Source organism: Typopeltis vanoorti, chromosome 22 (genome assembly GCF_054136105.1).
Source record: "Typopeltis vanoorti isolate ZY-2024b chromosome 22, IOZ_Tvanoo_1.0, whole genome shotgun sequence".
Taxonomy (NCBI): Eukaryota; Metazoa; Arthropoda; class Arachnida; order Uropygi; family Thelyphonidae; genus Typopeltis; species Typopeltis vanoorti.
The window spans coordinates 69,922,190-69,934,929 of NC_143570.1; the positions used below are offsets into that span (position 1 = coordinate 69,922,190).

General features: G+C 33.4%; 1 protein-coding gene across 1 annotated transcript in view; it reads left to right on the forward strand.

The window, feature by feature from the left end:
* The window catches only part of LOC150094478 (neuroligin-4, X-linked-like), a 386,118-nt gene that overhangs the window by 313,887 nt on the left and 59,491 nt on the right, over positions 1-12,740 (forward strand). Inside the window, exon 2 of the mRNA XM_090412477.1 lies at positions 9,882-10,031. Within this exon, the coding sequence (XP_090268603.1) occupies positions 9,882-10,031 (150 nt within the window). The remainder of the gene's footprint in view (positions 1-9,881; positions 10,032-12,740) is intronic.

The following is a 12,740-nucleotide window of genomic DNA, read 5'->3' on the forward strand; positions in this document are numbered from 1 at the left end:
TAAACGCATTTCATCCACGAAGCATTAATTTTAATACTTAATGATCGTGTAAAATAAAGAAAAATAATATTACAGCATTAAAGCTTCTGTTGTAAATGTGGTAACAGGACGTGATTAAAAAGGAAAATGTTCGATTGAGTGCTAAGTTGCTATGATGTTGCTCGTTGAAGTTTTTTTTTTTATACCAGCTTACATGGAAAGTATACTGAAAAATTTAAATGTTATTTATTAATGAAAGCATAATTAACACGATTATAAATATTTTATAAAACTTAGTAATGATGCTTCCTTATCTAAATCTATATAGAGGCACTTAATTAAAATGCTTCTAGTTTCAAATTACAGCGTGATAGTTCATAATATGTGAATATTTTTTTCTTTATCGCCCAAGCCCTGCTTAGCAATTTCGAAGAAAAAGTACTAATTCAGTAGTTTTTTCTTGGAAAGTATTAGTATTTGTCTGAATTACGTCATATTCAGTGAAAAGTGAATAGCTTTTGTACATGATTAAGTCTTGAAGATAATATCAGCCATTTGAAGGGGGAAAGAAAAGTGATATTGTGGTTTAGATTAAGTAACGTTTGTGTATCGTGATGTACTATACTAAACTAGCATTTAATTTCAAATGGAATAAACATTTCGCATTCTCTGAAGAAAATCGATATACGTATAAATCACAACGTTGTTCGTTAATTCTAAGCCTAAATTTTCTTGAATCGATAGTTAATTATGTTTAATAGTTAAAAACTCAACGAATCACGCCATTACTAATGGAAAGAACAAGTTTCAGATAAGTTATTAGATGAACAAATATTACGTTTCGCATATTAATATAGAAAATCGAACTCTTATAGAGCATATAGTGCCACTCTCAAATCTGATACCAACAGTACTTGAGGGCCATTCCTCAGCTGTACAAAAAAATTTTTCTCGTAGACTATTTTCGGATTACTGAACATAAGAATTGCTGATAAAGCATATACACTCAAGACGCAATGCTGACTATGTTAAAACTATTTGATCCACTATTTTTATATATATATATATCAGTCGGAGATATTGAAAAAACAGTTCTCCACAGTTGGCTTGTGTGATTTCGCTGTGAGCACAAGTTTTGTTAATGGATCTTGTTCCAATATAATTAAAATTTTTATGCAAATTTATAGCGTGATTTTACTGAAAGCTTTATTGGTTTAGGAATTTTTCTACTATATATTGGACAGCGATTAACATAATCACTTTATGCTCACTAATATTTCATTGATGATGAGGGATATGCGCATCATTTTTACCACGGGTTTTATTGAAGATTATTTTAATCTTAGAAATAAGTTTTGGTAATCAGCACATCAAAGCACTAAAAAGCAGCAAAAACTTATAGCAGATTAGATAAATAAAAAGAAACTTCAATTCTTAAAGCTTATTGAAGTCAACTATACTCAAATATCACTAAGCTAATTTCTCGAGTCATTATAAGAGATTTCATCGATTTAAATTCAGCATTTTTCAGTAAGGTGAATATGTGAAAACTTGTTTATTCAGTACTTTTTACTGACAGTTATGATCGAGGAAGACTTAAACTACCACTACTTAAAATGCGTAATATATTGCATTACATTTGACTAGAAATTAAAAAAAAAATTACTTTAGGTTACGAGTCGTTTAATAAATGGTGCTTGACATTCAAACTATTGCGTAATGTATATTTTTAAAAACCTAAAAGAAACTTGCAGACAATTCTAACGTATCAGTGCACGTTCTCGAAAGGAACATTTCGAATGGCAAAGTTCACTCAGAATGTAAATTATATTTTATTATATTAATTTTAATTTTTACTGACTAAACTTAGAATTGCATACTTATACTAATGTAGTACTCAAACAGCTATCAAACTACACTGAAGTGATTTGTTCAAATTCTACAAATGTTGATAAAAGTCACAAATTTATCTAGTAGGGAATCGTATTCTCTGATTTAAAAAATTATCCAATAAACAGTATTCCGGTTTTTCAAATGCAACTTAATGGTTTATAGTGCGGGCTGTACTTTTATCATACGTGAAGTTTATTTCATAAGGAACTAGGAAACTGTTAATAAGAAACATGATCCTGAAATACGCTGCGTTTTTTTTTTGTTTTTTTTTGTCTTATTTTCATTCGCTGTTTGGTTTCTCTGAAGGTCTGCTTAGTTATATGCGATTACCATGCAAACAAATATTGTGTTCCCATTCAGTAATTAGCATAGGAAATATATTATTTTTTATTCAGTCGGTTTTCCACGTTCAGAATATGTTTCAAAGTACTGAAAATTTTAATATTCACATCGTGTAAGCTGTATGTTATGTTTCTTTAATATGTACCTCAGAAAACCTCTGAAAGTTGTTCTGTTTATTGAAAATCTCCATTGTTTTATTTTCTATTTTTCTTTGGTATAAATTCCCCGAACAGCTGCAATTTTCTAAAGAATTTCATCGAAGCATTACTTTTTTCCTTAAGGCATTGGAGAGATTTATTAATCGCGGTTGTGAAAGCATCAGAACCCAAATCGCTGTTTAAAGTGAGGTGAGAGTGCATATTAATTTCCCGCAAGATGGCTCATTTATGTCTCATTGAGTTGTATGAGGATAAAGATATTCTCTTCTAACAATCATGAGCCGGAACCAACATGGGCTTTATGGGAAGATGGATTTTATTAAGATATCGATTGTATGAAACTCTAAGATGACAGCAAAGTGAAATCGCTATGGTTGACAAAATCACTGATGAATGAAACATTTTCGCGCTGAAGTTCGCTGAGAGCATTTAATGTAGAACAGAAAAATTTGTTCAGCTTTGTAGGTTTAGTTTTATTTCAATTAGTTTCATTTATAACGTTTTGCTTCTTTATACGCCTTATTTTCATGCTATTCAAAGTAACAGTTTAATGCTGACGCAAAATAATAGAAAATTAGGTAGTAAGAGATATTTATAAGTCTAAACTCATATCGGCATGGCGAGGAATGTCTAAAAACAATGAATAATTCGGAGAGGTTTTTCTAACGAATGTGCTAGTTCAAATTGCATTCATATTTATTCTTCAGAAGAAACTACAGGAGTTCGTGTAACCAGAAAAAATATTTCACACCCTGCTTATTCGTCTCCAAATTTCAGAACCGTAATTTTCAATGGTAAAATTTTAATAGTTTTTTTTTTCTGTTGGCCTTAAACAAATCCTGTCCAACGTATCACAAATCCTAGAAATGCAAGAATAATATTCGTTTCCTCAGATGAGTCACGCATGTTGTCATGATAGTAAAGAGAACATTTGCCTCCATTGTTTGCGATTACGGTTGGATTATTTAGAATTTTTGTTCCCCACCCCCATTGGTACACGATAAGTAACTGTGGATACTGTACTCATTCTGGTAGGTTTATTTTTAAGTATATACAGAAAGAAATTTAATTCGTTCTTGTACTGGAAACAATTCACTGGCAATTTTTCGCTATTGGCGCGCATAGTGTTGGTTTATAATAAATTAAACAGATAAGGGATAGCAGGCTGCAAACGAAAGTGCAAGTGCAACAATTTCAAACTTCAGTACTAATGCCTGCTAGAAGCTCACCAACAAATGTTCAGTTATGTAGTGTTCGTGTTGCATAATTTCATATAGTTTTTGACGTTTAGATGACGTCAGAAATATGATTTTTGAAAATCAAAGATTCTATTTAAAGGGTCATAAGATGTATTTCTAAAATTACATTAACCGAATATCTTATTCTTAATTTAATAGCTGGTTAGTACAAGTTTAAAAGTGAAGAATTGATTTGAGAGAAGCGTCGAAAACAACGACCTAATCACTAGTGTTAATGGTAACCTAAATGCCTCATATTTAGATTACTATTACCATTATTATAGTATGCACATCTATGAAATCCGTCCTTTTACTGGATAAGAAGACCAGTTTTCATGTGACAGAGTTGAATTTTTAGTGGCCCAGTTATATTGTTGAATAATATAAGATTTTAAGATTTATTAAAGAATTTAAAATATCAAACAATCATATCAATTTTATTAAATTACTTTCAAAGTTTTATTTCACAATCCTTCATTCACTGAATTATTTCCGATCAAAAATTCAGATTCTCACAAAGATCAGGTGAAATCAACAACGTATGGCTCATCATTAGCCGATTTTTTTAACACTTGACATAAGGCTAATTCTCAGTATGTGTCATTGTGATTCACAATGACACATTCTGAGAATTAGATTGAGCAACCAAACACAAATTGTGTGTTATGGTTATTTTCTACTTTAATTTCTATTTTTAAACCAGGATTTCTGCTTAAAGTAATCAAATATTTGGAGAGCGTAAAACAATTATGTTAATCATAATCAGTATGATAATTCCTTCAATTAATTTTGAATACCTACCATACTCAGACAGTAAATCAAAACATTAATATTTACCTAGCAATTAATATTAACTCAAAATATTTTTAAAAATCTGCAGGAAAGGTTATAATGGAACTTTTCTAGTACATCAATGATTTCGACCAATGAGCGTCATCCCTAGGCGGTCTCAAACATCAACATTGAATTATAAATCGATTTGTCAATTAAGTAATATAGCCTTTCGCCATTACTCAAAGCTAGTATCCATGTTCTACAAATTAGTGCAAGGCGACATTGTTAGTCTGTAAGACAAAAACTTACAAGTGGAATGTCACTATCTTAAATGAGGTTTGCTAATACCTGAATTGTTATGCACAAATACATTTTCTATTAAACTGCAATGAAAGTTTCCATTTTTATCATAAGTATTTACAGAAATGGACAGATCACATCACCTCCTCATGGAACATGAACATATGTTAACGAAAACTTGTGTTTAGTAACAATAATACCATCTCAATATTCATCATGACACCTTTGATGCGCCATGGAGGAATTTCTATTAATTTCTGATAAAAATGAGTGGTATTGTGCTTCACTCCTTTAAGGTAAAAGTTATTAAAAAGTTTTTTCTATGGTCTTTCTCGACAAAGCATAATTCGGAGTTTCAGTTCATTTCACACATATCACATGGGATTCCCACAGGCTCTGCGTTTGACCACTTCAGTGTTCTAATGTTATGTTAAACAGATAACTTTTCGAACTATCTGTCTAAAATTATTGCTTTTATAATACCGACATAATTTTTAACTAATGAGGAGGATAATTAGAAATGATGTCAGTATCAATAAACAGGTACTAAATACCATCTTTCATACCGGCTAAAATTCACAATGAATGGGGTATGACATATGGATCTCATCGCATGAAAGAGCATTCTTTCACTTCTATTTATATAGGTTTTTTTCTACTTCGTCAATTATTTATATTATAGTGAGTCACTGTTACAAGACTCGCAGCCAAAATTCGAACAACTGTTTTTAAATTAAACATCGCTTTGAATTTAATATTAATCCAGCATTTTCATTTGTAGTCGTTCAGGATATTTCCAAACTACAGGTCACGTTTTCGATCAAATTTGGAATACAGTTGTTGATGAAATATCAAATTCCCTGACAATGTGACAACTCGAGCAAACCGAGGAGCGGTATAAAGTATGTAAAATATAAAGCCACGGTTATTTTCGATAATTTATTCCACAAATAGTTAAAATTAAACTAAAAAACGTTTAAGCAAAACATGTAAAAATGTGAATTCACTACTAAGGAAACAGAAGGTTAGCGCAATTTAACAGTGTATACTTGGCCGGCTTTTAACTAGTAAATTACTCAGCTGGTAAATTAGAACTGATAAATTACTTCGAAAATTCCAGAAATGCCATTACAGCTTCAGCAGCAACAGGAAACGCAAAAATAATACAAGTAAAACGAACACTTCTAGATTGTAGGCAACTTTGTTTCCTTTAGTGCTTGGGTCAGTTTTTTTTTTATTTGCGTTTCCTATAAATTGTCTGTTGAAGTATTATTTCGTTAGTTAATTGGTTGATTTTTTTTCTGAGTGACATGATTCTTGTATAAAGATGCGTCCTCCATCTCGTTCAAAACAGTGAAATACTTAAAACCTCTCTACAGGTAATATAGCTCTTAAAAATCTGCTGTAACAAGCTGTGAGATACATTTGCAGTAATAAAAAACAGGTTGGATAAATTAATGCAGTCCATATTATGACGGTAGCTATAAATTGCGTAAATTTAGAAATACTGTCATGATATGAGTATGTTAAGGAAATAATCAGTCATCTGCAAAATTTCAAAGATTAATTCCGAAAATTGTCTGTTGTCGAGATTTGGAAAATAATCACTTTCACTTGTAGATAGCTGACAAATGCATCTGGAAAAAATATAGATGCATTAATAAAACTGAATGTAACCATTGCATGAAGAGTATATAGCACCGTAGGATGCCTGCTATTTGAAATGTTTAATTACCTAAGTAACAGTCTTTACAACTACAGGGTGTTCGGGATAAATTTGACATATTTATAATTAATTATATTTTTCCGTAAGTTACATGTATTAACACACACTTCTCTTCATTTAAAAGTTTGGACCCTTCTTCATTCATATACAAGATGTCAGAAAGGATGGATAGCTGGAACCCACCTGAATCATGGAAGAGAATAACTTGTATCATGATGTTTCGTGCCCGCCATCAAAATAAGGATATTACGACTGCTGCCCAATGCTCCCTGAATACAGTAAAAACAATCAGGCATGAACTAGAGACTTGCAATGGTGACTACGAGGATGTAGCAAGAAGAAAGATCCCTAGCAGACGATCTGATTGCGTTCGTACAGCAGAATTCCTCGCAAATCTGCAGGAACAGGTGTTGAAGAACCCTGGCATTGGAATTCGGGCTTTGTTCGTGGAGTTGCTAACTGTAGTCAAGCCCTGGATAACAAGGGTAGCCAATGGTAGGCCGTATGTATGGCAGCAGGATTCGGCCCCTTGCCACACCTCTGGGAAAAGTCAAAAATGGTTGTCTGAAAATTTCTACGACTTCACCAGTCCAAATGTTTGGCCTCCAAACTCCCCAGACCTTAACCCCATGGATTATTTTGTATGGGGCGCAGTTGAAAAAGACACCAATCGCACTTCCAGTAATACAAAAGCCCAGTTAATGGATAAAATTAAAACAGTTTTTGCGGCCCTTCCCAGGGAGACTGTAGCATCAGCTTGTTCGAGGTTCCGAAGCAAAATTGAAGCTGTGATCGATGCTAATGGTGGTTATTTTGAGTAAATCTTGTTGATAGTATTGTAATTAACTCTGCCTGTAATGTTTTTTTGTCAATTCATTAAATTTAATAGATACAAAGAAGATTTTCTTTTTCCTTACGAAACTGTCAAATTTATCCCGAACACCCTGTATGTTCACATACCTATCCTATTGAAATAAGCAATCTATCAGGCATTCGGGGAAAAAAAATCGGTTAACATGCACTATTAAATGAATTCACACCCCTCTGATAAATACATGCATGATATGAGTCATATGTACTACACATTTTTCCCATATAAAGATGTTTTGTCAACCACATTTATATATCCCAGTGCGGAAGAAATCGGTGTTAAGTGTGGTGGTTCTATAATTTCTGAATGCTACACATCAGAAATCTCTCATTGCACTTCGTAGTTAAATATTCCTTCAGTGTCTCAAATACGAAAATCTGAGTGTAAGTTGAAGAATGTGCTGAGTGTAGTTTGGAAGAGTTTCTGTGCTGCATAATGAAGTCTTCACATAGCAACAATGGCATTCGGACAGAACGCCATAGTCGTAAGAATCAAAATATTATAGCAGCAGTCTGCATTCATAATGCCATTCCGACCAGTAAACTCAATTCGTATGAGGAAATTCAAAATAATTTGTATAAGAAAACAAAGTTTCATACATTCAATCACAGTATACAGACACAATCAACTCAAGTTGTTTTCACACTAATGGCCTTACAGTTTATTTCGTCTTCAATGGTTTTAGCAACATGATTTTCCATTTATGACTAGTCTTCTAACTTAGCTCAAAAGTATCGTTCTACTTACATTTGTTTTACTATAATATTCAATAGATATTTTCCAATTTTCGCTATAATGTATAGAATGCCAAAATGAAATTTTAAGGGAGGTAAACTTCGTAGCAGTAGTTCGGAAAACTTATTGGACGGCTATTATCTTAAACGCAGAGCGCTACTGCCATCGCTGCAAGCTGAGATCTGCTGGTCCTCTTCAAAAGAATTCACGGTCCTACAAAACCTATTTAGAACCACCTTCTGAACTGGTTCACACTAACTGCCAATAGCTTTTGGAAAGAACAGCTAGTTATAATCCAGCATATTAAAGTAGCAGTCTAGATGCACAATGCCACTCCGACTAGTAAACACAAGTCTGGAGTTTTCTGGTAACTGTTACATCTCTTAACTCAAGTCATTTGATTTGAATTAACACCAAAAGATATGTATCCAAACATGATTCTTGGATACATATGGGCATAAGCAACTGATGCCACAGTTGCTTATGCCCTGTTGCCTTGGAAAGATTATTATAGCACATATTGAAACCCAAAGCCTGCAATATTTTCCAATGAATGAATGAAAAGTACTTCTGCAATGCTATTCTTCATAACAGCCTTTCTGCAAAACTGGAACATTAAAAGCAACTGAAATTTTCATGTACAGCGCTGATTATCATTCTTACTAAATTAAAGCATATAAATGAACTACTCCTCTAAACTTTGAATGCATTCCAGTGCGATCATGCAGTCAAAATTAATTTATTATGGATAACGTTCTTAGTATACCAAAATTAGTATTTATGGATATGAACAATCCTTATCCATGGACGGATCTCTCAAATTCTGAGACCATTAAGGATTGCTTCATCTTAAACTATTTAGCATATGCCCGATTCCGATTAACAGATTTCCGTTTTGAATTACGAAGAATGTATAAACAAAAAAATACGTTGGGAGACAGCATACAAACAAATACACGAGCAGACATGCACAGGAATACCACACAAGGAAATAGTAAACCTACGATTCAACAAACAACAACAAGTGGTTCATATGATAGGGTTTCAACATTACCTAATCCTAGGTAATGTTGAAACACTACCATATGAACCACTTTCAAGAAACAACTTCAGGAATCTGCTAGTCCAAGTAATTACCAAATAAACCTTCATTTGTAGAGAATGATTTAATGTGTTTGAGTTAAATAAAAATAATTAAAATTTTTAAAACGAATTTTAATCAGGAACTTCTCGTAATTACAGACCACTTGCTCTGTCGGATGAGTGGAAAACTCCCCAAATCCTTATGACACCGTAATTACCTCCCAAATCCAATGAAGCAGTTTACAGTGAAAATCACTCGTACAGTCTAAAATGACTGAGCAATATAACTCTTGGAAGATAAGAAAAACTTACTTCACTTTCCAATTCATGTCACATATACAACCAAGCACGTTTCCTATTAATGTGAGATAATGAAAAAGAATGCGGAGCAATTTTACTTCATGAAACCTAAAAGAAAAAATTATCAAAACAAACTGAAACCTGCTTTTCTCTCAAAATCAAATAATTTAATATTCAGTATATTTAGCAACGATTCAGCACTTTTCCTTTTAAGGAATCCAGTTTTCGGTAATATTAATCTTGAATAAAAAATAAATACAAAGTAGAAAAGTTGCGAACTACACACTAGAAATATAGTAATAAATTAGCAAATAAGTAAGAATTTTCGATAATTTTTAATAATGGAAAGTTCATTATATTCTGTTACATATTAAGTCTGAAACATGGAAAGAATTGAATTTATGTAAAATATTCTACAGATAAGCTGACAAATACGACCAGATAAATATATATTCTGCTGTAATTTTCATTTATTTTTATAGTGGGTCGAGAGCAAGTGAAGCTACCCGTCATGGTTTTCATCCATGGTGAGTCATACGAGTGGAATTCAGGCAACCCATACGATGGAAGTGTGCTGGCCAGTTACGGCAATGTTGTTGTGGTAACAGTAAATTACCGGCTGGGTGTCTTGGGTAAGCATGCCAGAAGGCCACCGATATTTTTTTTGCTTAGTATTTGAGTAGTAACTATTTCCCTTTCACCTATAAATTCTTTGGTTAACCATACTATGAACTAAGCTTAACCTGTCTTCCTTCAGCACCTTATAACACCTTTATACAAGTTACATACTATTCATCAAAGATACAAACGAACTATTTTTGGTTTAATCCTTTATATAAGTGTTGGTAAAAAATGTTTATCACGACTGGCATACTTCTATATAGACGATAATGCTTTCCAATTCATCAAATGCCTTTGTCTCCCATAATGCACTGCGCATATCCTTACATGCATGTATCCAAAAGATATGTATCCAAACCCGATGCCACAGTTGTTTATGCCCTGTTTCCTTGGAAAGATTATTATAGCACATATTGAAACCCAAAGCCTGCAATATTTTCTCATAATGCTATGCATTATGAGAAAAGCCACTACACAGACCGATTTCGACCTTTATTGAAGTCTCATTCTGATAAGCACCTAGAAGAAAAATTATATTAACGCAACAGATATAACTAAAAGAACATACGAGGATATAAGAACATAAGTCACCTTCATAACTCTGCTACTAGTATGTTCTTTCTTGCGGTTTTCAGGTGTGTTTGTTACAACTTTCCAGGCACACCTCGTGTGTGTGTGAGAGAGAGAGAGAGAGAGAAATGATTTCTTCATTACTGAAGGGACGTGCTCTTTGTATTATGATACTAACGTAATTAGTGATGTGAAGTCATCAGCTTCTACATACAAGTAGCCTAGTCGTGAAGAAACTTCACACGCAAACAAAAATTTCATACTTCTGTCAAGGACAAATTAGAGCTGCAAGTGTATGGTGTCACCTTTCATAAGCTGTAGTTTTGTAATGAATACCTTATCCGACCTAGGTTGTGTATAAGTCTGGCAATAAAATCGACGACGCGTAGATATACCTACTGTAAATGGAAATAGTTTCTACGTTGACGATTTTTTGGTATTAAGACAAATGCCTTAAGTTAGTTTCTCACTTTCCCCTACAGTTCAGAATTTTGCACGGCATTCCTTTCTCTCTTCCCTTCCAATCTGACAACTAATCGTAATCCGTGTGTCTGCGTATTATGTATGTGTGCGTGCACACGTGTAGATGGATGGATGGTTCCTGTACTGTATACGGGTGCACGTACTTTCTTAAATCCAATACTTATGCCAAAAGCTGAATCAGTAATATCCACTTCTACAATACTATTCGTGTTTCGGAACAAAATGCATTTCCAGGCTAGGAAAAGCATGTGTGTATGGATCTTGGAGTCAATTACCATATTCAAATGAACGGACGGCGACATCTCCAAGAAGATAGACGACACAGGTGTCATTCTCACTGATGGGCTCACGTCAACCGTACTACGTTGCATTCCTTTCATGCAAATTGGTTTTGAGTTGAAGTGAAAAGAGGAAAAAAACGTCTTTGGACAGTAAACATCCAATCACTTATCATCGCAGCATGTTTCACATTTATCTCCACCAAATTCACATTAACGTAATCTGTTACAACGAAAGAAGATGAATAATTGTTTTTTTTTTTTGTTTGTTTTTCATATTTGTATAAAAACAAATCAGATCAATTGTAAAAATTCGACTTCATGTTTGGTTTCATGTTCTTCTACAGTGGACTCATTAAGATACAATTTTTTGTGCAGTCCGTGTCTATTTGGAGGAATAACCATTATAAACTTTGCTAGAATATCTCAGATTACGTACTGCTTGTAAACCTCCTCCAACCTCTCGAAAATGTACGCCATTTGACCTTTACACCATGATTACCGGATTATTTAACAGTTAGTTCAGCTACAATACTTACGTGCTATGCGTTTAGGATCTTTGATAGGTAGAATAGTCAAAAACTAAGAAAACCATAAAATATCAGAATGCTATACACGAAGGAACTTGCCTAAACCGAGAAATCCGCACGTATGTCACTATATAATATTCCTTTGCATTGAAAGAGGCAAAATTATATTCTAAGATAATTCAAATTAACTACTTCGATTGCAAAGAATGTTACGTTTTACTCAAATAAATTTATTTATTCTCTCTTCCGTAAATATACAACTAAAGTTTTGAACATTTTGAATTTCTGAAAGAATCTGTTCTGCAGAAATAAAATACTTTCATTCAGAACTAAGTTCTGATTGTGAATAACAAAATTTACATAACAATTAGTTTCACGTGTTATTATTCTCAAAGTTCTAAGTTTCTTGCAGACAATAAAAAAAAATCTCAAAATTATCAACCAGATCTTGAAGTGGATTCAATTTTCCACTTTACGGGAATAAGCAACACCGCGCGAAATTTATGAGTAATTTTATCTACATATATTTTCCGGTAATTTTGACTCCCGCCACTGCATGTGGTATGAAAATTAAATATATCTGACAGCTACGGTTCACCTGTGATCATGAATTACATTATCACTAGGGAGCGAGTGGCATGTGACTAAGGTTTGGTCCAATTGTAAAGATGCCTCGCTTAGCGACGAATGATTAGGAGGTAAGAAGATATTTCACACGCTGCCGCTCCTATTGCATACTAACAAGCTGCATCGACTGCCTCATCGACCAACGATTACATTACACGGCGCTTATAACGGCGACACTTGGTATGAAACGCCAACGTGAAGTTCACCGTTAACGACAAGGCTCTTTCGAATT